The sequence below is a fragment of the Oncorhynchus gorbuscha genome, linkage group LG03 (assembly GCF_021184085.1).
Source record: "Oncorhynchus gorbuscha isolate QuinsamMale2020 ecotype Even-year linkage group LG03, OgorEven_v1.0, whole genome shotgun sequence".
NCBI lineage: Eukaryota > Metazoa > Chordata > Actinopteri > Salmoniformes > Salmonidae > Oncorhynchus > Oncorhynchus gorbuscha.
In genome coordinates this window covers 71,300,650-71,325,649 of record NC_060175.1, presented here as the reverse complement: position 1 = coordinate 71,325,649, position 25,000 = coordinate 71,300,650, and the positions used below count along the sequence as shown (strand labels likewise).

At 47.0% G+C, this 25,000-nt stretch overlaps 1 protein-coding gene across 18 annotated transcripts in view; it reads left to right on the top strand.

Annotated features, from left to right (window-relative positions):
- prdm16 (PR domain containing 16) overlaps positions 1-25,000 on the top strand; it is a 253,625-nt gene that overhangs the window by 214,362 nt on the left and 14,263 nt on the right. For 5 of the 18 annotated variants that reach the window (XM_046343591.1, XM_046343584.1, XM_046343582.1 and 2 more), the window contains 9 exons: positions 5,113-5,250; positions 11,085-11,187; positions 14,541-14,748; positions 15,143-15,308; positions 15,810-15,963; positions 17,029-18,724; positions 19,314-19,401; positions 22,984-23,195; positions 23,332-23,409. In XM_046343591.1, the coding sequence (XP_046199547.1) occupies positions 5,113-5,250; positions 11,085-11,187; positions 14,541-14,748; positions 15,143-15,308; positions 15,810-15,963; positions 17,029-18,724; positions 19,314-19,401; positions 22,984-23,195; positions 23,332-23,409 (2,843 nt within the window). Of the gene's footprint in view, positions 1-5,112; positions 5,251-8,044; positions 9,654-11,084; positions 11,188-14,540; positions 14,749-15,142; positions 15,309-15,809; positions 15,964-17,028; positions 18,725-19,313; positions 19,402-22,983; positions 23,196-23,331; positions 23,410-25,000 lie in introns of those variants that run through there. The other 13 variants (XM_046343600.1, XM_046343598.1, XM_046343592.1 and 10 more) reach the window with 10 other exon arrangements.

The window sequence follows — 25,000 nt, the reverse complement described above, 5'->3', positions numbered from 1 at the left end:
ACCAGATAGGGCCACAGTAGCTGCCACAACACTATTGTACTGCCTGTACCGCTCTCCTCAGGTTGTGTTGGCAAACGCCTTCCTGTTTTCCCAAGCCGCGAACACTCTTTACAAGGAAACCTTTCAACGGGCGTGTGTATGTTGACAAACTGGGAGGACATGTGGGTCCTGAAAGCTGGGCAATGGGCATTCCTGGCTGAGAAAAGGCTTCTTGGTTTCTTTCGGTTCATTCTCTCGTCTTGAAAGGACTTTCTGTTAAGGAGTTTTGAGGCTGTTGTTGTTTTAGGGCTGCTCCTCTTTCCTGTTGGTGTGTTGCGGTGCTGTTCACACCATGGATAGTACTCCTGCTGAAATCAGAAAGGCATGGCTGCTAGATATATATACACACACACACACACACACATGAACACATAAACACTCTTTCTTACTCTCTCTCTCTCACTCTCATTCTCTCACACACACAGAAACACACACACACACACACACAGAAACACTGACACACATACACACACACAGAAACACACATCTCAGTTTGAGGTGTAATGTTACAGATATGGCTGTGTCTTTGTGCACCCTCTTGACCCCCCCACCTCCCCCATCAAATCTGAACCAATCTCTCCGCAATGTGGTTTGGGTTTGGAGAGACCACCGCAGGCCTCCCCTTACACCCCCCCCACACACACACACACACACACATATAAATACACACTCAGCCAGACAGACACACTCTCTCTCATACACACACACACACACACACAGAGCGCACCCTGGTAACCACAGCACGGGTCTTTCTCATCGATTACACCCAGAGCCTAGCTAAGCTGTCAGATTCAGAGCAGGATAAGAGAACTTAACCCCAAACACACTCTCTCTCTCTCTCACACACACACACACACACACCCACTCTCTCTCTCTCACACACACACACACACTCACACAATGTAGACCTGGGTGTGTGTTCTCACCCTCAAGACAAGCCAAAAAGGCACTAAGATCCCAAGTCCTATATATCCTAAATAACACCCAATCTATGAGAAATGTGCATAGTTTGCAGTATATCACACATTACCTACTGAACACGTGGACCACTTTCTTATCCTGAAATCTCAACTTTGTTCACAAATCAGGCTTCATTTTGATTAATTTCAGAAGTAGCTCAAACTTCTCATCCATCGCTTCCCCCACAAGTGACACTTTGCTGGTAATTCCTCCCTTATACCACACGTCCATCAAGCAGGACTGACAGACTGACAGCCACGAGGCCTGCATGACTGCCCACACATCCATTAAGACTACAAGCTGTCAAAGGTTCCTGTCTTTGTTTGCCGTGGACCCGTATACACGTCGCACCCGGGAGCCCTCTTATCACCCCTTCCTGTTGCATTGGTCCCAATTTCCTGGCCACTAGGAGTCTGTGTTATTGTTTGAATCTTTTGAAAATGTATAATTCTCTCCCTTCCTTACTTCAGGCTCATCATTGACGTGTACTTGAGTGGATCTCTCTCTTCAAGTAAAATCTACTTAGTGAACCTTATTTTGTATTACCTAGATAGGACTCTGAGGCTCCGTTCCTATGCCAGAGGGCCCGGCCTTGGGGCCCCCCCCACACACACACACAGACGGACAGAGATACACGCACGTACACAGACACACAGAAGACTGGTGAGGGGAGGACGGCTCATAATAAATGTATTTGATACCGTTCCACCCATTCCGCTCCAGCCGTTACCACGAGCCCGTCCTCCCCAATTAAGGTGCCACCAACCTCCTGTCGTTAACACACACACACATACACACACTCTGCCACAAGCCTCTCAGGCAGATCAGCTCCACACCCACACACCTGTTCAATTTAATTGGTCCCTTGTAATAAAGGGCACTTCTTAACACAGCTAAGTAGACTTTGGAGAAGTACCCTGGTATTTAACCCCCTAAAACAGGGAATGTCTGTCTGTCTGTCTGTCTGTCTGTCTGTCTGTCTGTCTGTCTGTCTGTCTGTCTGTCTGTCTGTCTGTCTGTCTGTCTGTCTGTCTGTCTGTCTGTCTGTCTGTCTGTCTGTCTGTCTGTCTGTCTGTCTGTCTGCCTGCCTGCCTGCCTGCCTGCCTGCCTGCCTGCCTGCCTGCCTGCCTGCCTGCCTGCCTGCCTGCCTGTCTGTCTGTACACGTGCATGGGTTGTACCTTAGCCGAGTGGTGGCAGGGTGTGTCTCTGCTCAGGCTGGTGTTTTACGATGTCACATGTGGCCCTCGCTTCTCAGGAGGAGAAGAATAGAAGGTAAATAAAGAAACAATCTGGAGTAAAGGTTTTCTGCTTCTGTTGGATCTCATTTGAGGCCTCGTAAATCAGGGCTCCACCTGCATATAGAGTGTTTGCAGCCCCCCCCCCAACACACTAACATGCAGCTCATTAGAGCCCACAGCCAGACCCTCTGCTACCTCGCAAGGTGTGTGTGGGGGTGGAGGTTATGGGTGCTCAGTGTGTAAAGCCTGGTCAGGAGTGCCCCTGCAATTCCACCGCACCCCCCCCCACCCACCCCTCTACATCGCTCGCCTCAGCTGAAGCTGTTCCCCATCTGTTCATAAAACATGTACAATACCCGTGTTTGAGCTCCCAACAGGCGCTGGGACAAGTGCACTCTGACTTGAACCTGCGCAAGACATTGGCTCTTTTCGCTTTTTTTTTTAGAGGGGATAATTTCGCCTCTATGCCTGGTTAGTTTTCAGTGACTGTTTTCACACATAAAATGAAGGGTCTGGACTGCATCATTTCGGACTGCTTAACGCATAAACGGCGGTGGCAGTAGATCACTGTTTTACTATGTTGTCCACTGCAGAGTGGGAAGAGAATTAAGTACTGAGGTATTCTCTGTGAGCTCAGTGTAGAGGACAGTGTATCAAAGGACCTCTTTTTCAAGTTGACATTGAGTATGGCTAGCTAATCGCTTAAAACATGGACGACAAAAATAGTCCAATCGGAGCAGTCAAGCTAATCAACTCAACATGTCTGGTTTCCAGTAAAGCGCTGGAGGACGGGACTGTTTGCGTGGACAGGAAACCTCTCGCACAATCAGTGTCTTACTCTAACTCACTGTCACAGTCAGGTACTTGCATGCGAGGCATCCACAGGTTATTGTTGATGTTAAAGACCTGCAGTGCTACGTGCTACATGCTACATGTGCGTAGGCGTTGTCTCATTATTTTTAGCGCTAAAAGGCTTTGTTATCTCCGAGCAGGTTAGTAGTGGAGTAACCTAACACTCCTTCTCCCCACGGGCTCACCACAACGCCATAGTGTGAGGCACAGCTGCAACTTTGGGGCACACTTATGTTTAGTTAGCGTACCGCGCTCACCAGAACCGTGTGTGAACATGAACCGGCCTTCTCACCTCGGACCAGACCCGCTATTTCCATATTTACTCACAAAACACCACACCTTCCCTTCACCAACACCCCACCTTCTGCAATCGCTCACTCCCTGACCAAGAAGGCCATTCAGAGTTTACGAGCAACAGAATCGAGCAAGCCTGTAAATGTTCTGTTGGAAAGTCAGATAACTGTAACCATAAAATTCAACTGGGAAGGTTTGACCAGAAACGTAAATATCCTACAACCAACTCAAACGGCCAAAACGTAAATATGTTACTAGTAAATCCATGAGATTGGGTTGCAATATAAAAGAAACAGAGAGGTAGAAGTTGAGGTGAGAGGAGGCTGATTATGAGCCAGCAATGAAAAGCCCTAGCCAGCCCTGTCTCGTCTCAGCCCCCAGAGGATCTGCCCAGCGACCAACAGAGTATCAGTTCCACCAGAATACTCCACCAAGAGAAATTAGATCTTCTATAGAGCTTTGTGGAGGAGCAGAGCTGTGAGATTTTCCTCCTTCCAGGCTCTTCTGAGGGCATAGGTTAGCAGACAGACACCTGGGTCATGTTCATTAAGGCAGGCAATGGAAACTGTTTTAAAGTGTTTCGCAACTGGAAAACGAAAATGTGCTTTTCGTAGTGGACAAGTCCATGTTGTCCCTCCCTGTTTCAGTCTGTTTTCTTCCATTTGGTGCCTAAATGAACACTACCTTGGAGCCTTCAGACACTCTCCACACTCTCTAGAAACTGTCATAGTCTTATTTGGCACCAGCGAGAGCCATTGTCCCACCAAGCTAGCTTTACCACTACATTGATCTTGTTTTCATTTGGATTCTTGTCTTGTACCACCAGGCCTTCGTCGGTGTATCATTAACTCAGTGCCCTTTGGTTGGTCTCGTTTTGCAATAGTTTATACTCAGTCATACTATGCCCAATAGGTTCACATTTTAGTGAGAAAGTTGATATTGGACATGTAACCTGTAATATTTGCTGAGCCCTCCTCAGAAATCTTTGATTTTAGTGGCTGAACTTCTCAGTCTTGTGTGCTTAGCAGCAATCATGGCGCAGCAGTTTTGAAGTATGTGCGGTGTGCTCCTCGTCTAGAGCAGAGAGGATCATTTTCCTCCAGCAGTAAATAAATAAAATGGTGGCAGCTCGCGATCAACTCCCTGGTTTCTTCACTTAATTTCTGCCCCACAATGAGCCTCTCTTCTTTCCTCTCCTCCTCCTTTCCTCCGTCTCCTCTCATCTGTCTAAGGGGTAACCTGAAACTGCTCCCTCGTTCCCGGGGCGGCCCAGGGGTTACAAAGGGTGATCAATATGTGCCAAAGAAAGTCTTTAGACAAGTGAAAGAAGCCGCAGTTTTCTCGACCTTCCCCTCCTCCTCCCTCCTTTCCCCCCTTCCTCTCGCTGCTCGGAGGAGCGACAAGGTTAGGGGCCCTTGGCAGATAATGTTCTGTCTACTGACAGATATGGACACACACACACACACACATACACAGTGTTGAGAAAATCCAAAATGTCCCTTTTAAGGGACAAATAGTCCAAATAACCCTCTTTGGAGCCAATGGTTTGAGAGATGTGAAACTTTCTGCTATTATCTACTTTGCCCATGGTAATTCAGGCAACTTTGATATGATGGTGACTAAAGAGATGAAATTCACACACACACATACTTGAGAAGATAGAGGCTCAGCTCTGTGTGCGCTGGCTTTTAAAACTGGTTCACCTCTGATCCCTGTGTTCTCCAACAGGTGGTGGATGAGATGGGAAATGTCAAGTTCTGCCTGGACGAAGGCTCGGAGGCTGGTGGGAGCTGGCTCAAGTACGTACGCACCGCCCCCTCCTTCGAGGAGCAGAACCTGGCGGCGTGTCACCTCAGTGGAGACCAGGTGAGTGGCGCCTCCATCCTTCTATGGGCTGCCAGGGTTTAGTGGTTGGGCTGTGAGTGGCACCTCCCTCCTCCTATCAGCTGCCAGAGTTTAGTGTTTGGGGCGGTGTGCCACCTCCCTCCTCCTATCAGCTGCCAGGGTTTAGTGGTTGGGGGAGAAGTTTAGAAGCACCAAACACATGGCAGTGTCAGAGTGGCTATTGCCTTTCTTCCTACCCACCCAGTGGGAAGAACAGTGGACTATGAGTCTGCGTGTGTGTGTGTATGCTTGTCATTGTTAGTGTGTGTGTGTGCGTCTGCGTTCGTCTAAGTAAGCGTTGTGCGCATGATTTTATTTTTCTATTTCACCTTTATTTAACCATGATGATGAGTAAAAGAATGGCTCTATTGTGTGTCCAAGGCTGGTACGTGAGTGCCTCGCTGAGGAAGTGACTCATGTTAAGAGGTAGAACAATAATACACCGACACACCTGCGTCTCGTAATCACTCTGGGTCCTTCTCTGGAAGCCAGCCATACTCTCTGCCCGTCCAGAAAGGAAACCTGGAAATGGAACACTCCTGGAGGAATGCCCACACTCTACCACCACTTGGTCATAAAACCCAGCTGAGCCTAACCCCAATATCTGGGTGCCGCTTACGTCTCTTCGCCAGTCGTAGGCTCTCCTTAAAGTTGCTCTACCATATGCAACTACCAGCACACAAAGAACCTAACATGTCAGTGATACAGTATATCTGTGCTAGGAGGAAAGGTATTTATTTAAAGGAATACATTGGCTTGTTTGCCATAAGTGCCTTGTCTAGTTTCATGCACGTACAGTGTATGTAAATCAAACAAGAATGATTTCCTGTTTTACAATTGGTTCTCTTTGTCCGAGCTTGTCCACTCCCGTCCTTGTCTCTGTCCCTTGTACTGGTGTGTCCATTCTGACGGTGACATATGAGACACCATTGGGGGCCTTCCAGAATAGCTGGTTATGCTATCGGCTCTAATTCTGGTCAGATTTTCACATCAATGTCCCCCGCTACCCCAAACACAGTCTGAAAAGGCACCCTATTCCCTATATAGAGCATTGGGCTCTGGTCACAAGTAGTGCACTTTATAGTGAATAGGGTGTATTTTTAGACCCAGCCAGAATCAAAGAACAAACGGGTCTTACATCCATATCTGGAGGTTGGGCATGTCCCAGATCCAATGGTTCGTTTTGGACCTAGGATCATTTCTTAGTTGTTTATACTCAGTGGGCTGCTTTGCTTTTGTTTGCGAGGCCTTGTTTTGTCTAGTGGCTCGCGGGCACAACCTTATAATTTATTTACAAACACCACACACAAACACAGTGCAAAAATGCATAATTGATCAAACTTTGTTACTTTGCTGCTTTTTTTTTATTTTTATCAGCATGCACAATGCATGAGTTTATGGAAATATGCTCACGACAAGCAAATTTGAATCCTTCGGTAACATTTTAAAACATCAGAAGATCATTTATTTACCCGTTTACTCATATGTCATTAATGTTGTAGTGCATCAGAAAATACATGGATAATCATGTATATTTAAACAATTAGGGCAGCACCGCGTTTTGAAATGATTTCATACATTTCAGTGCATGTCCAAATAATTTACTTTCTTTCAGGGAATGAGAAAAATGCTTTAATGGTTGTCAATATTGACCTAAGTGTGAATGAATGAGTGTCCATTTCCCTGTTCAATTAATTGATTGTGAAATGACGTGTGTGTGCATGTGTGTGTGTGTGAGTGCATGTCCGTCTAGTAGTAAGGATGAAGCTGCACAGATAGGGAGGGGGCTTCCTTCCTCAATAGGCCCAGCCATTCAGAGAGCCCATTGACCTCTGAACCCCTCAGCCCTCATTTCTCAAGATGCTCTTAAGCAGTTTGTCATAACAACATCAAGTACGCACTGAGTCCTGCCAGCTCCTTCTGCTCGCTACGCCAAGGAGAGCACACACACACACACACTAAATTTATTCTAAATCAATATGCAGGTTCCTAACCTGAAGGTTAAGCAAATGAAGGAAGCCAGTTAGGCAATTAGCCTGTGTGTGTGTGTGTGTGTGTGTGTGTGTGTGTGTGTGTGTGTGTGTGTGTGTGTGTGTGTGTGTGTGTGTGTGTGTGTGTGTGTGTGTGTGTGTGTGTGTGTGTGTGTGTGTGTGTGTGTGTGTGTGTGTGTGTGTGTGTGTGTGTGTGTGTGTGTGTGTGTGTGTGTGTGTGCGTGTGCGTGCATCTGTGTGTGTGTGCATGTGCGTGTGTGTGTGTGTGTGTGTGTGTGTGTGTGTGTGTGTGTGTGTGTGTGTGTGTGTGTGTGTGTGTGTGTGTGTGTGTGTGTGTGTGTGTGTGTGTGTGTGTGTGTGTGTGTGTGTGTGTGTGTGTGCGTGTTGGAAAGAGGGACAGAGCCGAAGCTTGTTTAGGAGCATCCCAGTCCTAATAGTGTTTCCATCTACGAAATGCAAGGTCACAGAATTACAGGAGGCCCGTTTCCCCATAGCCAAAAGCCTGTCCTCATACACAGAGTGGTGTTCTGTCTCGGATGGTAAACGTAGGCTACACGGCTCGCTGAAGAGCAGAAGCATCAAGCATGTCCACCCTCTTGTCACACGGTCCTTGTCTTTTGTGTCTCAAGAGGACAAGGCCCCCCTACACCCCATGTTGTTTGATCTCCCATTTCTCTCAGCTTTGATCACACACTCCCTTGTGATAAATAGGCCGTTGTGTGTGTGTGTGTGTGTGTGTGTGTGTGTGTGTGTGTGTGTGTGTGTGTGTGTGTGTGTGTGTGTGTGTGTGTGTGTGTGTGTGTGTGTGTGTGTGTGTGTGTGTGTGTGTGTGTGTGTGTGTGTGTGTGTGTGTGTGTGTGTGTGTGATTGTGTGTGTGCGCGCGTGTGTGCGTGTGCTTGAGGGGGACAGTGGGGGATTATTCTGGACCTTAATGGCATTGATGGATGATGTATCTGTCCCCTGGACACTCAAAAGAAATGGGGAGAGGTCAAGATTTGTCTGAGAGCTGTCAGGCCAGTACTGTCAAGAGAGACAGCTCATATCACAATACATCACACAGACTGCTTCAAAAAGACTATACCCATGACATGGCTCAGCTTCATTTCCGGGAATAATTATAAACCCTGTTTTGAGTTGTTCATGTAAATCTTTACTGTCCTTGCAGTGATATGTTGTAAAAAACCTATGATATTTTGTGGGTATTGTTGCAGCAACAACCTGACGACTGTGACAGTATTTGTATGTGGACATTTTGTATTTACACACATTAATAACTACGATTTTATTTAACATGAATATATGTCTCTATTCTTCACATATTTTTTTCACTCAGATTGTTGGTTGTAAAAGGCTGATTAAGAGAGGGAATTGTTCAATTTGTTCAGAAAAAAATAACACATTGTCACAGGAATAAGAGGGTTAAATATATTGAAGAACATGTATTTGGTGTAGGGTTTAAAAGTATACATAATATAGGCAAAAAAATGTAGGCTTATAAAACAACTGTTAAATATTGTTTTCAAAACAGTTATCATAAGCTTATTTAATAGTAAGTCGTGTCACTATATTTTATTGCAGGCAATAGCGAGTTTAAATAGGGCTCACGCGTTGCAATTACATAAATCGTTTATTCAATGTAGCAAAGCAGGTTCCATTTATGATAACAAGGTCAGTTGATACCAATTATTTTGAACGTATCCAAATGTTTCATGCCCTTGTTTACGTCTTTGGCACAACTATGTGTACTCTTGCACAAACTGCGAAAAGCATCTGGTGAAAGATAACAAGTTAAAACAGGTGTAGAGACTTGTGTTTAAAGCCTCAACTAAAAACACATTGCTTAGCGTTGTTTCGAAAGCCTTTAAAACACCCACTAAGATGCGCCTCACCTACCAGCTTTTTATCGCCCACGTGTGTGTTTTAAAAAAAAGTATTTGACCGCTAGATACATTATTTCCATCAATAATAGATGAATCTAGTGGTTAAGAGCGGAGACGGAGCTGTGGGGAGGGGTCTCCTAGTCAGATCAGGCAATCCTTTGGTCTGAGATAAGGACGGGAGGAGGAGTGGCCTTCGGATAACTCCGGGCGCTCGATGGGGCAATAGGGAATCACTAGCCTAATGAGAGAGAGCTCCCCTCATCATCAAAGACGCGCTCACACAGACTAGAGAGTGGCGGCTTCAGCTCCAACCAGGGACGACACGCCGCCTGCCTCCTCTCTCTCTCCCTGGCCCTGCCTGCCACCCCAGCCCCGGCCTGACGGCCTCGTTCCTGTAATGATACTATGGGTTGTGTTGCCAACTCCACCGGGACTCAACTGCTGTTACAACTGGAAGCTCTGAGAACCGCGGCGCAACTTTCCCAACTCTACCACCTCACCGAGAACAGCAAGGTCAGAGATAAACATGTCTGTCGCATAATTGCCCGTGTGTAAATGAATAATAATAATAATAGTCTAATACTATAGCCTACAAAACAATCCTAATAATAATAAGTACGATAATAATGTGCCTGCTCTTCTCAGTGATTAGGAATATTTGACCTAGCCTCTAAGCACACATCCGTACTGTCATAACAGTATAAGATAAAAGTATTATATGAAGTTACTACAGTTTTACTATTCTGTGTGAATGTGTTTTACCTCTCGCAATGTTTTGCTGTGTGAAGGCCTGCATGAGGATGAATTGTTGTTTAAACTGGTGCTGAGCGCCCCCATGCGACCGCACAACACACATTGTGGCTGGTCTTTTCAGTGTATTTCTACTGTATATTGTTCATTGCTTGGTGATTGTATATAACTGTGGGCCTACATGTTTGCTCATAATTCAGCCACATTGCCTATTCAATTCAACATGATCCTAGGCCTATTTTGTAGTTAACGTGTAATTATGTTGCTCTTTCGATTTAACAAGCAAAAACACACATTTCTTGCAACCTCTATGTTTCAGTCGCTCAAATTAAATCAGCTGTCGGCCTACATGTTTTAGACACGTTTGCATTATTTTAATTGCGTACGGGTATGCATGCAAGTTGTTCTGTAAATGAATGCACTCCCGGTATTTCGTATTTGATTTGGCATTTCGTGTCATTGTCTGCGTCCCTTTCTAAAAACAAAATAGCCTACGAGACACGGTCCGTTTATTTCAATCTTGGAATTTTCAAATATACTTGAACTATATCTTTGTTTACATCCCAAATTATGTTTGTATTTGGCTCATTGAATTCAACATATTCTAGGCCATTTTCTTTGCGCGTGGTGTCAGCCTGAATTCTAATAACAATGAGTTATTATGGTGTTTTAGAACCCACAAGAAGAGCGTCATTGGGTAGCCTAATTATTGTGGTAAATAAAATACAAAATATTGACTCCTATAATGTTTTATTAAATATATATAAATAATAATCTTTCGATTTTTATAAACAATAATAATTAATGTGCATCGATGAATAGACCTATCACTATCACATGTTTATATAAACAATTGCTGTAAAGTAGACAAAAAAACGAAATCGTATTTATAAATGCATTTATATGCTAAGCAATTTAAATATTAAATAAACGAATTGGGCTGTAAGGATCATTGTCAAATAGCCTTTTTTTTGATCAGGCCTACATACATAGGCCTAATACAAATTATTATTTGTATTGTTGTTGCCATTAATAACAATAATAACAACAACGATATTGACAGATGAAGATATTAATACGCCTATTAAATCGACGGCAATGAAGAGTAATTGATTTATTAATGACAGACTATAGCTTTTTTGTTGTCTATACTGTCCCTAACCGCCTTCTCACCCTCCCTTTTCTCTTTAACAGATTTATTATAAAGCTATTAGGGATATTGAAGTGGGGGAGGAGCTCCTGGTGTATATGAAGGACGGACTTTTCCCGGAGGGATCGATGGCACCGAACCTAGAAGGTAAGATTAATGCGCATCATTAGCGCATATTTTAAACAAACTCTAAACGAACATCCTGCGCGGCTTTGTTGGCCAATGTGGCTATAGAGTTCAGAAACTCACACCCATCTTTCACATATGCTAAAGATGCTGCGTTTGGATTTAACCTTCAGGACAAATTCGTTGTAAATTTAGCCGCCAAAAATAATTGACGTTTTGAATCTTTGAATCATTATTTTAGATACAGATTTCATAGGCCAAATATATGTACCCCAAATAACTTCTTACTATTGGATTTCTTGAGGAAAATCCAAAACGTCATCATTATTTTTGGACAAAATTCACACGGGTTGTGTGTCCCCTTCAGAGAGTCGTATCTTATACCTTTTTCTGAGTGAGATTTGTGTCCTATCATGAAAAGAGATCTGATTTCTATCCCATACACCCATCAATGATGAACTCAGTCCTCATCCACCCTCGGACAATTGCTTCAGTCTAGCCCAGCGTTTCCCATACCCTAGGACTACACAGCGGATTGAAACAATCAAAGCTTAATGATGAGTTGGTTATTTGAATCAGCTCTCTAGGGCAAAAAACAAAACGTGCACCCAGCGGGGGGGGGGGGCAGGACCGAATTTGGGAAATCCTGGTCTAGTCTAGGGGTCAGCTATCACTTTCCAAAATGACTTAAGCCTCGGCCTACATATCACAACGGTCACTATAACACTGAGGTATGTTGAAAATATTATAAAGTCGTGAAAACAATTGCAAATAAAATGATGTTGGCTATTTCTTGAAATGTAAATCACGTTTGTAGGGAAGGATTTGACAAGTAGGCCTATTATGTTTGTAGGGAAGGATTTGATGTAGACCCTGCCATACTTACCTTGTTTTAGAATTAATATAGGATAGCCATAACCTATTAGATAGGCTATACTGTAGCATATTATTGGAATTAATAGGTTTTGTGATGGGGATAAAAGCGTTTTATTAGCCTAAAGTCAACAAGTGACAGAATAGTTAGGTAAAACAGGACGTTAGTGGCAAATGGGATTTGATGCTGGGTCATTTTACAATAACTGAAATCCAATGACTTTGGTTTTGAGAAATCTCTATAATATCAGAATGGGGACCTCCCCACACTTCGGATTTCGTGTTTTGGCATGTAGGCCTATTGTTTATTTTTATGGATTCATTTGGTTTTGTCTAACAGGCAAATTGTCTTGAGCCGTTCCAATTCATTTAGGACTACGACATTTCAGCCGTGCTTGTTGTAAATGATCTTGTAGCCTAGGCTACATGTCAAAGATAACCTTATTTCATCATTCCAATTTGATCCAGGTACTCCATTTTGATCAAGGTGAGGTAAGGCATAGTTCAGTTGGACGTTTGAACATCTTGGTCTTTTTGCAATGAAGTGGGGTTATGTTTTTACTTGTCATGGACTATAAAAACGGTGTAGACAGAAGAAGGTATTCGTGAGCCATAGATGTTCAAACACACAAAATGTTTTCTCCCCGAAAGCCTCCCTCAGATCTCTTTGCCAAAAGAACAGGAGAGGGGGTGAAAGGATGGGAACGGGGCGTAAAGGCGAGAGATTTGTAAAGAGAGCAAGAGAAAACGAAAGAGACTGACATATTACGAGAGTTTGGGAAAGATAGAAAATGGAGGAGAGGCAGAATGAATGAACAAATTAGTAACAAAAGGAAAGGTAGACTGTGTGTGTGTGTGCGTTCGCAAGAGAAAAGAATGGGAGAGGAATATCTTGGCGCTGCACCACTCTTCGGCTGGCTTATAGGAGCTGGAATTTGAAGTGGGGCTTGAGGAGTCCCCCGAGACCTCACCCATGCTCCCAGATTAGTCGCTAAACTGCACATAATTGTGTTCCCCTACATCTCCCAGAAAGCTATTAGTCTCCCATTTATGAGCCCTCTCACCGTCCTCCCTCCGCAACATTCCTCCTCTCGATTCCGGAGTGTTACTGATGGAACACAGATAATGGCGCCAAAAGTATTCTTCGGCCTTAAACGCCCCGCGCGCCTCCCATCTAGCATTGTAGGCCTCGAGTCGAACGCCATGTAGCGGTGAAGCCGATGGCTAGGTGCGGTTCTGCCCGGTCCTCCTCGCGTTTCACTTCCCACTTAAAGTGCTGTTTGATTTGACAAAGCCTCGGTGTAAGAAAACACGTAACAAAGCCTTAATAAGCGCTTTTTATAAGCCTGTTCGTGGAAACACGTCGCAGCTTTCAAAGGTGACACATCCAAATAGCTTGGCGCTGAGGTGTTTTTTAGGTTGGAATGGAACATTTAACACAGCAACACGCTCACTCCGTTATGAGTTATGTGGCTAGGGTGGCAGCTATGCATGCATGCATAGTGTTTGAGTTTGAAGTAATGGACGACTACGACCAAAGAGGGTCATTTGTTCAAATACATGTTTAGACAAAGTTCTGTTGCTACACTTCTGCCCTTTTAATGGCTCTAGGCATAGCCAGCGGAATAAATGTAGGCATACAGTAGAAACCAGATGAGCCATGCACTGTAAGTCATTTTGAATCAACTTGTCTGCTTTGCTATTCGATGACTAATAGTTACAGTGTGGCGTGTTAGGGGGATCTCTGGTGCCCTCGCGCAGTGCCCACTAGGGTCACGGCAGAGCGGGCATCGTGGGTTGATTGGCGCTCTAAAACCTCCACAGGGTGGGTGACAACCTAGCCGAACCTCGCATGGCTCATTCTTCTTGGACAACTTCCACCATCTACTCCCCCCCCCCCTCTCATTTGGCCTGAGTTGTTGAACTTGGCGTCCAAGTCAGGAACCCGCCATTGAAAGCCCCTGCCTCCAACTTTTATTGGTTTGACCTTGGTTGGGAAAAGTATTACAAAGGCTATCATGCTGGAAAACAATGACAAATGTGTAGCCTATTGTTTCCTTTGCTCGCTATAAAGCCAAAGAACAGCCACTACTACTGGACTTAAAGTAATCAGCTATGAGTTAATTAAGGTGTAAAGCCCTCTAGGCCAGGCTACATTTGATTTTTAATAGATTTTTCCTTTTACATCAACACCAATTGGAGAGTGGTTATTTTAAGCGTTTGAACATGCTCTTGATTAGCTTGGACAGGAGAGTACAGGGTATGGGCTACCCTGAGATTTCTTTTCATACAAGTTTGAATGCTAGACATTTCTGGATGCTCTTGCCTTGTTTGTAGTTGTGTGTTCAGTCTGGGATCATCGATGGATATAGGCTGGGGAGCTATGTAGTCATCCTGCTCAGACCTTTGCCTTTCACAGGTGTGTATCGTTCGGTCCTTGTCCAGATGACACATGTATCCGATAAAACAGTCGGGACAAAACAAGTTGTGTTGTTTTGCAGACGAGCAGATGTACCGCTGCGAGGACTGTGACGAGCTGTTCACCTCGGGCCTGGAACTGCGGCGGCACCAGAAGTACTCCTGCGCCAGCGCCGGCTCCCTGTTCGACACGCTCAGCAACGAGGACTTCAAGCAGGAGCGCGACGACAGCGACCATGAGCCCGTCCATGAGTGCAAGGATTGCGAGAAGATCTTCCCCAACGAGTACAGGTGCAGCACACACACACACACACACACACACACACACACACACACACACACACACACACACACACACACACACACACACACACACACACACACACACACACACACACACACACACACACACACACACACACACACACACACGTGCGTCATCGAGAACACACACGCATGCACACACACAGTGGTACAATCACCTCTACACTAATGATTGGAGGAGTATCATCATTATCCTAAAGGACTGTGTGTGTGTGTGTGTGTGTGTGTGTGTGTGTGTGTGTGTGTGTGTGTGTGTGTGTGTGTGTGTGTGTGTGTGTGTGTGTGTGTGTGTGTGTGTGTGTGTGTGTGTGTGTGTGTGTGTGTGTGTGTGTGTGTGTGTGTGTGTGTGTTCCCTGTCCAGTCTGGGCCAGCACATGATTGTGCACACAGAGGAGCGGGAGTACAAGTGTGACCAGTGTCCCAAGGCCTTCAACTGGAAGTCCAACCTCATCCGTCACCAGATGTCCCACGACAGCGGAAAGCGGTTCGAGTGTGAAAACTGCGATAAGGTACAGCACACCCGGCACGTAAGTTGTGCACTCAAACACTGGCTCTTCTCCTTCGCTACCTTGGTGAATGCTGACACTAGCTACAGTAGCGACTTGAATGAGGAGAAAATCCATCCTGTATGTATGTAGGAACACGTGGTTGTAATCGTGTGATGTCATGATTAAGTCGGCAACCATAAACGCAACTTAGTACCAACTTAATCATGTGGGTTTATGTTACATGACTTGTGTCACTTGTTTCAGTTTATTCAGCTTGTTGGTTGACTGACCATCAAGTTAGTTGTTTGTGAATGTCACCACCATCAATGTTAATAGGCCATTCATGGGCAGCTGGCATAGACTGAGCTAGATCGTCAGGTTTTGTGTTGTCTATGATGGCAGTAAAATCCATTTTACTCAGTACTATTTATTACAGTGATCGGATGACTGTGATCGCTGGCCATAACTGCTTTATATCTGTGCGTATGCATATGTGTGTGTGTCAATGTAAACGTGCCGGCCCCCCCCCCCTACCCGTAGGTGTTTACGGACCCCAGCAACCTGCAGCGCCACATCCGCTCACAGCACGTAGGAGCGCGCGCTCACACCTGCCCTGAGTGTGGCAAGACCTTCGCCACCTCCTCGGGCCTCAAGCAGCACAAGCACATTCACAGCAGTGTCAAGCCCTTCATCTGTAAGTCTGAGTCGCCACCGCCCCTGTCGCCGCCACGGCCTAGCCAACCCACATCTAGTTCTACCTCCTCCCCGTGTCCAAAGGCCTCCTCCTCATCCTCCTCTTCCTCCTCCCTCCGTCTCTCTCCAACCCCAGGCAGGGCCAGTGACAGTAGCAGACACAATCCCATAGGTCAGAGACAATTCCATGACCCCCATCCCTTTTTCAACCGCCATTTTGTTTTGCGTTTTTCCTACCTTTTTTGCTTGTTTTTGTTATCGTCCTCCTTCCCCCTCTCTGTGCCTCTCACTCTCCTTCTCTTTTTGTTGTATGGGTCACACTTTATTTTGATAGTCCAGCTTAGAATTGGATAGAGGGCGCAATTGCAATGGTATAGATAGGAGTTGGGCCCTCTATTCAACTCTATGGTCCCTCTGCAGCTGATATGTTACTGAAAATAGTTTATTGATAATTTGTTGAGCATCTTTAGGGGGACTTTCAAAAAAAGTGTTACTTTGTGTGTTCCTTTTTGGTTTCTTTTCCTTTTGTGTGTGTTTTTTCCCCTCTGAGGGTGATATAAAACGAATTTCCCGACAGCATGGGCAGATTTGATATGATCAAAGTGGATCCTACAGTATCCGCTTCAGCTCCCCATTGAACGATGCCGGAAGCCATGATCTCTTCTTCTCTCACTCAACTTTCTGCTTTGCATTTCTGTTTGTACTCATGTGCACGTATGTGTGTATATGCCTATATACATGTATACGTACAGTATGTATTCAAGCAACACTTCATAGAACATAGTGTGAAAATAGTCAGCTTAACCGTATATTGCCCCTTGTGGACATATGGTAGGTGTGTTGTCAGTCATAGTGATTCACTGGCCAATAAGTATGAAGATGAAAACTTGTCACTGGATTTCACCAAAAGCATGTACGGCTTCTGATTTGTATAGATATACAGTCTTTAGACAAAATGAAGGTGCGATGTACATGTATTTTTCTCTAAGTAGCCTAGTGTTGTATCCGTGTAGACTGTTGACTTGGTACTCTGAGTTAGTGACAGTGTTTAAATGGGCTTAACCAGGCCCATGTGGGCTGTGTGTCTCCCCAGGCGAGGTGTGCCACAAGTCCTACACGCAGTTCTCCAACCTGTGCCGCCACAAGCGCATGCATGCCGACTGCCGCACCCAGATCAAGTGTAAGGACTGTGGCCAGATGTTCAGCACTACCTCCTCCCTCAACAAGCACCGGCGCTTCTGTGAGGGCAAGAACCATTACGGCCCTGCTGGGGGACTTTTCGCTCCTGGCATCCCCATGAGCAGCAGCCCCATCCTGGCCAAGTCCAAGCACCACCATCCCCACCACCACCCGGGCCTCAACCACTCGGGCCTGGCCTTCCCCGACTACTTCCCCTCCCGGCCACACCCTCACCCCCATGCCGGCCTTCCCTTCTCCCCTGGGCCGCATGGTTTCCCTTCGCTCTCCCACGGCTTCCCAGGCCTTTTCCCCCCCTCGCTCTACCCCCGGCCGCCCTTACTGCCCCCCAGCCCGATGCTGAAGACCCCCCTGGGCAACAACAGTAACAACGGTGGGATTCAGGAGGGCAAGCTGCCCCGCAGCCCCCTGGACGGGCCTCCACTGTCTCTGGTCAGCTCCATTAACAACAACAATGGAGGTGGTAGTCTCCTCAGCAGCCAGGAGAGGGAGGACAAGGATAGGCTGGCGTACGGCGAGGCCAAGGCCAAGGCCAAGATGTCGGAGGTGTCGGACGGCAGTGACCTGGAGGACGTCAACACCACCAGCGGCACCGACCTGGACACCACCACCGGCACCGCCTCGGGTTCAGACTTAGACAGCGACGCAGAGAGCGAGCGGGAACAACGGGAGCGGAGCACCGGCGCCAAGAGGAGGAAGGCGGCGGGCGCTGGAGGGGCAAGGGGGGCGGAGAGGGCGGGTCTGGACAGGCGGCCGGACGACGTGAGTAGTGGCTCGGTGTCGGCGGTGTCCAGCTTGAGCAACCTGGCCTGCGAGCGTCCCTCCTTTCTCTCCGGCGCCTCCCAGCACTCCTTCTTCCCGCCTCCGGAGGAGCAGGCGCTGCCACCCACCACCACAGGGGGCGCCGCTGCCACTGACTCCATCAAGGCCATCGCCTCCATCGCAGAGAAGTACTTTGGCCCTGGCCTCATGGGCCTGCAGGAGAAGAAGATCGGCTCGCTGCCCTACCATTCCATGTTCCCCTTCCAGTTCTTACCCAACTTCCCTCACTCCCTCTACCCCTTCGCAGAGCGGGCCGGCACCCTCAACCCCGGCATGTTCTTCAAGGCTGAGCCCAAGTCGCCTCGTGAGCAGCATCCGACACCCCACAAAATGTCCGCCCCGGGCACTGGAGAGTCATCGCCCTTCGACCTCACCACCAAGCCCAAGGAGGCCAAGCCGGCCCCACCGGCCCCCTCCAAGCCCACCCCACCCAGCAGTAGCAGCAACGCCCCCCTCATTCTCCCCGGGGGTGAGGAGCAGCCGCTGGACCTGAGCATCGGCAGCCGCCGACGGGACGGACACAACGGGATGGTGGCCCCCGAACAACCGCCCAGCCGCAAGAACCACCGCAAGGAGGAGCACCCCGGCAGCCACCCGCACTCCCACGCCCAGCACCCCCAGGGCCACTCCCTCCTCCAGCCCCCGCTGCCCCAGCAACAGCAGTCCCTGGCTCAGCCGCCGCAGCAGCAGCCCTCCCTGCACTACGCCAAGCCCTCACCCTTCTTCATGGACCCAATATACAGGTATTTCAGCCCCGAGTAGACCAGAGGCCTCACCAGACACTGTATGATAACCCACTCAAGTTGAAACTCATGTTAGAACCTATATTCAGTATAGTATATATCTCCAAATCTGTATGTCAGTGTTCAGACTTAACCTTTCCCCTCATGAGATAAGAGGAAAGGACTAGGTTGCAATATCCACACTAGCAAACAACTAAGTATGCACTCCCACATTACTGGCTGATCTGAGAAGTCATAGTCAATCGATCAATAATATAATAATGCTTTTAGCAAAAAATATATATGTTCAGTCTGTAGAAACTATGAGAATGGAAAGGTTCAGAGCTTTTGTGAAACATCACAGCACAGTTGAAAAATATATGGCCAATAGAAATCCAATATGGATGGTGTTAAGAGATAGATGGGAGGGGTTGAATGGAGCTGAAGGGTGGGACTAATAACAACAAGATAACTCATGTAAAACATACTGTGTCCATAAAATGTATAAATTAAATTATAATACGTTACATGGGCATGTATAGTGTGAATCAGTGCGACCTTTCCAGTTGACCTCTGACCTTCGTACGTAACCCTTGTCCTTGCTGTCCAGCAGGGTGGAAAAGAGGAAGTTACTGGACCCTGTGGGAGCTCTGAAGGAGAAGTACCTGAGGCCCAGCCCGCTGCTCTTTCATCCACAGGTACACACACACACACACACACACACACACACACACACACACACACACACACACACACACACACACACACACACACACACACACACACACACACACACACACACACACACACACACACACACACACACACACACACACACACACACACAGCAAGCACCCACTGCTGCAAGGCAAACAGACAGGTAGCAGGTAGCCTAGAAAGGCGAGCCAGCAACTGGAGGTTTGCCAGTTCGAATCCCGGGTCTGATGGTAAAAATCTGTCGGGAAGTGAACTGGCAACAGGAGGTTTTCTGGTGTCAAGTCCCAGATGCCTGCCGTTGTGCCCTTCAGAAAGACACCTAAACCCCACAGCAACTGCTCCACAGGAGTCCAGTGTTGAAGCCTCCTGCTCCAACCTCTGCAACCTGTATATGTACAGTTGAAGTCAGAGGTTTACATACACTTTAGCCAAATACATTTAAACTCAGTTGTTCACAATTCCAGATATTTAATCCTGGTAAAAATTCCCTGTCTTAGGTCAGTTAGGATCACCACTTTATTTTAAGAATGTGAAATGTCAGAATAATAGTAGAGAGAATGATTTATTTCAGCTTTTATTTCTTTCATCACATTCCCAGTGGGTCAGAAGTTTACAAACACTCAATTCGTTTTTGGTAGCATTGCCTTTAATTTGTTTAACTTGGGTCAAACATTTCGGGTAGCCTTCCACAAGCTTCCCACTCAAGGTGGGTGAATTTTGGCCCATTCCTCCTGACAGAGCTGGGTCAGAAGTTTGGAAGACCCATTTGGAAGACCCATTTGCGACCAAGCTTTAACTTCCTGACTGATGTCTTGAGATGTTGCTTCAATATATCCACATAATTTTCCTCCCTCATGTTGCCATCTATTTTGTGAAGTGCACCAGTCCCTCCTGCAGCAAAGCACCCCCACGGTTGGGATGGTGTTCTTCGGCTTGCAAGCCTCCCCCTTTTCCTCCAAACAAAACGATGGTCATTATGGCCAAACAGTTCTATTTTTGTTTCATCAGACCAGAGGACATTTCTCAAAAAAGTACGATCTTTGTCCCCGTGTGCAGTTGCAAACTGTAGTCTGTTTTTTTTAATGGCCTTTCAGGTTATGTTGATATAGGACTAATTTTACTGTGGATATTGATACTTTTGTACCTGTTTCCTCCAGCATCTTCACAAGGTCCTTTGCTGTTGTTCTGTGATTGATTTGCACTTTTCGCATCAAAGAACGTTCATCTCTAGGAGACAGAATGTGTCTCCTTCCTGAGCGGTATGACGGCTGCATGGTCCCATGGTGTAAACTTGGTGTACACTTGCATACTATTGTTTGTCAATTAGCCTATCAGAAGCTTTAGAGCCATGACATAATTTTCTGGAATTTTCCAAGCTGTTTAAAGGCAACTTAGTGTATGTAAACGTCTGGCCCACAGAAATTGTGATACAGTGAATTAGAATTGAAATAATCTGTCTGTAAACAATTGTTGGAAAAATGACTTGTGTCATGCACAAAGTAGATGTCCTAACCGACTTCCCAAAACTAGTTTTGTGGAGTGGTTGAAAAACAAGTTTTAATGACTCCAACCTAAGTGGATGTAAACTTCCCACTTCAATTGTATGTGTCTTTCAGAGGGTTGGGTTAAATAGGAAGTCAGATTTCGGTTGGACATTGTGTGCAATTGACAAATAAAGTAATCTTAATATCAATCTGACTGACTGACTGAATGACTGCATCTGATTGATTAGACACAGATGTGCTCATCTATGTCATTGAATAGACGGGTAGAGACAGATTAGGAAAACTGGTCATCAAGTTGAAGTCTTAGGCAGATTTTTAGAATCGATATCTGATTTTGTCCCAACATGTTGCTCTATGAGAATTCCCACAAACCCACTCCAGAAACCCTCCTCTCCTGCGCAACGGTTCCACAGTGGTCCCGAAGCGCCACTGTCATTTCTCAGGGGCTCTGTACGATTTCTTCCTTTGTTTACGATGTGGCGCCTCGGAATTCCACCGCCTCCCACCTTGTAACACAGAAGACAAAAGGTCTGGTATCGCGTCGCCCCTTTGATAACCAAACCACATTGTTTGGCTTGTCCCCGAACCCTTCCAACCCTTCCCACCTACCAAACAACCTCCCAGCGGCGATAACAAGAATGATACGTATTAATAAGAAGAATAATACGCTTTTGAATCGAGCCCTATCTCACCCCATGCAGCTATCCCACGATTCAGCCCCTTGCTAATCCTAAACTTAGTTGCGGCATTGTTTCTCTGGGCCTCGGAGCACACGGAGAGCTAATAACTTCCTCCTGGCCAGTTTCTTCTCCCTGGCTGCCTAGATAATAGCAGTGTGTCCATCAAGGACGTCCTGTGTTTGTGTCCAGGAGAATGGGGAAGAATGGGGGCTGTTGTTGGGAACTCGTTTTATCTGACCCGGGAATCTGCTTGGTCCTCTATCAATTGTGAAGTTGAACGAGGCACTCACACACTGAGTTAGTACGCACACAAACACACACACGCACGCACGCACGCACGCACGCACGCACACACACACACACACACACACACACACACACACACACACACACACACACACACACACACACACACACACACACACACACACACACACACACACACACACACACACACACACACACTGTACCCTACATGTGCATCTAACAACAACAGTGGATCCTTTCCTCCTATATGCCAGGTGTGGGGGGCACATAAGAACAGGCGGGAGCGTAAGGACGTAAGGACAGACCTTTGAGACGTATGAACCAACGGAATGGTCTGTCAAAGCTGCTTTCACCTGGACAGAACACATCCAAGACAGATACGAAGCCCAATAAGCAAGCCCTCTGTTATCCCAACCTTCTAGGCTCCAATCCACCCAGTTATCACACCGCAATGACGGGACAGCTCATTCGCTAATTCGTTCCGCTGACGGAATCATCCAACGCCGAGACGCCACGAATAAATAAATTGAGACGGCGCGTCTGTCTCCGTGTCCCCTGTTGTATTCCCAAACCAGGAAGGATGTAAGCTGTTTTTGGCAAATAAAAAACCCCCAGCCCATAACTGACTGGCCCTTTGTCCCGGGGCTGGGGGAGGAGACAAGGTAATGCAGTATCACTGACGGGCATCTTTGAACTTTATTGTATGGTTCCCGTCAGAATTCTCATTGAATGGCTTTATTGAGCTCGCGGTGGCTTCACCGAGAGTCTGAGGGCGGAGGGGAAAGGAGGAGGTGGCTGAGAACAAAGTCTGCCTGGGCCGGGGGTGGGACTCAGGGGACTCCTCGAGTGTCTGCCAACGTGCGATAGGTCAGGGAGGTGACTCCAGACAGCACAATCAAGAGAACGACCTCTGATATATCACTTCCTCCTGCCTTCCTCCATTTCTCTCTCTCCGGCCCCCGCTACCAGGCGCTCGTCACCGAGGCGAACAGTTTGCGCGATTTAACCGACTAATCAAGGCCTAGTGTAGGACTGGAACAAAACAGTGTAACCTGTTGAAGAACAGTTATTGTTGACTAAAACGTGACTGTAAATCTTCCCCTATCTACAGCTACAGTATCTTTACCGTGGTACACCTTCTTTACCTCAGATGTCGGCCATGGAGAACATGACGGAGAAGTTGGAGAGCTTCGGCGCTCTCAAACTGGACGCCCCGCCCAACTCACTGCAGCACTCCGCCCACCCGCTCTTCAACTTCCGCTCGCCGCCGCCCTCCCTCTCCGACGCCATCCTCCGCAAAGGCAAAGAGCGTTACACCTGCAGGTAGGCACCACGCCAGAGTTTTTTTTTGGGGGGGGGTGAACTTTTTGTAAGATGTACGGGACAGTGTAGGATATTTAAGCTGTATTCTCTCTCTCTCTCTCTCTTTCTTTCTCCCCTCCCCTCTCTTTCTCCCCAGGTACTGTGGGAAGATCTTCCCCAGGTCAGCTAATCTTACCAGGCACTTACGGACACACACAGGAGAGCAGCCCTACAGGTAAGCTTTTCCTGTCCTCCTCTCCTCCCTCTCTCTCTCTCTCTCTCTCTCTCTCTCTCTCTCTCTCTCTCTCTCTCTCTCTCTCTCTCTCTCTCTCTCCTCTCTCTCTCCTCCCTCTTCCTCCCTGCTCCTCTCGCCCTCTCTTCTCTTCTCGGTCTCTCCGTACCGCTGACAGAGGCCTCCTCCAACCGGTCAACCAATGATGAAATCACATCCTTCCCACCTGATTTATCCCTCCTCATTTGGCAACAAAAACACACTCATGCCTGGCATAGGCCTCGATGACGGACACACACACACACACTCAAATGTGCAGATTCAGCTGTACACACACACACACACACCGCAGAGTGATATATACATATATACGACCTGCTGGAAACGTGAGGAGGGGTGCGTCTGGTACTTGAGAAGAGTGAGAGAGCAAGGAAAGTGCGAGAATGTAGGAAAGAGAAGGAAGATTGATGCAGTCTGCCCAGATGTAGTCGGGTACGACAGGGAGGGAGGGATGGAATGGGCCAGGGGAGTGGTGGTCCTGGACAATGTTGGGTTGTAATGGTGCCCTGGAGAGATCAGAACTCTGTTTATAGAGACCCGTTAATTATCAATCATTTGGCTCCTGCCCAGCATCTCCCTCTCTCTCCTTTTCTCTCTCCTTTTCTCTCTGTTTGTCTCCCTCTGTCTCTGCTGTTTGTTTGTCTCTCGCTCTCCCCGTCTCCTCCCTGCTGAATCTCTATCCTTACCTCTCCCTCTATTTCTCTCCTCTGCATCACCTATCCTCTGATAGGTGGATAGGTGATGATCTCTCTCTCTCTCTCTCTCTCTCTCTCTCTCCCTCTCTCTCTCTCTCTCTCTCTCTCTCTCTCTCTCTCTCTCTCTCTCTCTCTCTCGCTCTCGCTCTCGCTCTGTTTCTCCATCTCTCGCCATCTCCATCTTGGAGCCCAATAAACCGTGTGCAGTTTGAGAACATATTGACTGTAAATGGCAAGAGGGACAGTGATAGCCAAGCAGTACTACTTTAGAAAGGAACCTGCAATCTAATTTTCAAATGAACCTCCTACTATTGGAAACTTGGCTAACCTGAGGGCCCGGCCCCAAAGTGGTGCACTTTGTCTTCTATAGAGCTGTAGTGCCAACTCTTTGAGCACAATCTACAGAACGAGAGGGAGAGAGAGATTTTTCTCGGGGGACCCAGTTCCCGGGCCCAGTCCAAACAATCTACTGATTAGCTCATTTAGAAACAATTTACCATAACAAATAGCAGACATCATTATCTCTGCCACTTTTCAGGCAAATAAGACCAAAAGCAGCACAGAGGGAGAGGGAGAGAAAGCGACAAGGAGAGACCGAGATGAGGTAGAGAGTGACCGTGAGAGAGAGAGAGAGAGAGAGAGAGCGGGGGAGAGCGACAAGTGGAGAGAGAAAGAAACACCGGGAGAGGAAAAGAGAGACCAAGAGAGAGCGACCGAGTGTGTGTGAGACAGACGGACAGAAAGAGAGACCAGGGCCTTTTAGCCGCCGCCTTCATGCTTCATTGTCTTAGGGCCATTTGCCTGAGATCCTATCAGGCGGCTGCTTTCTGCTCCAGAAA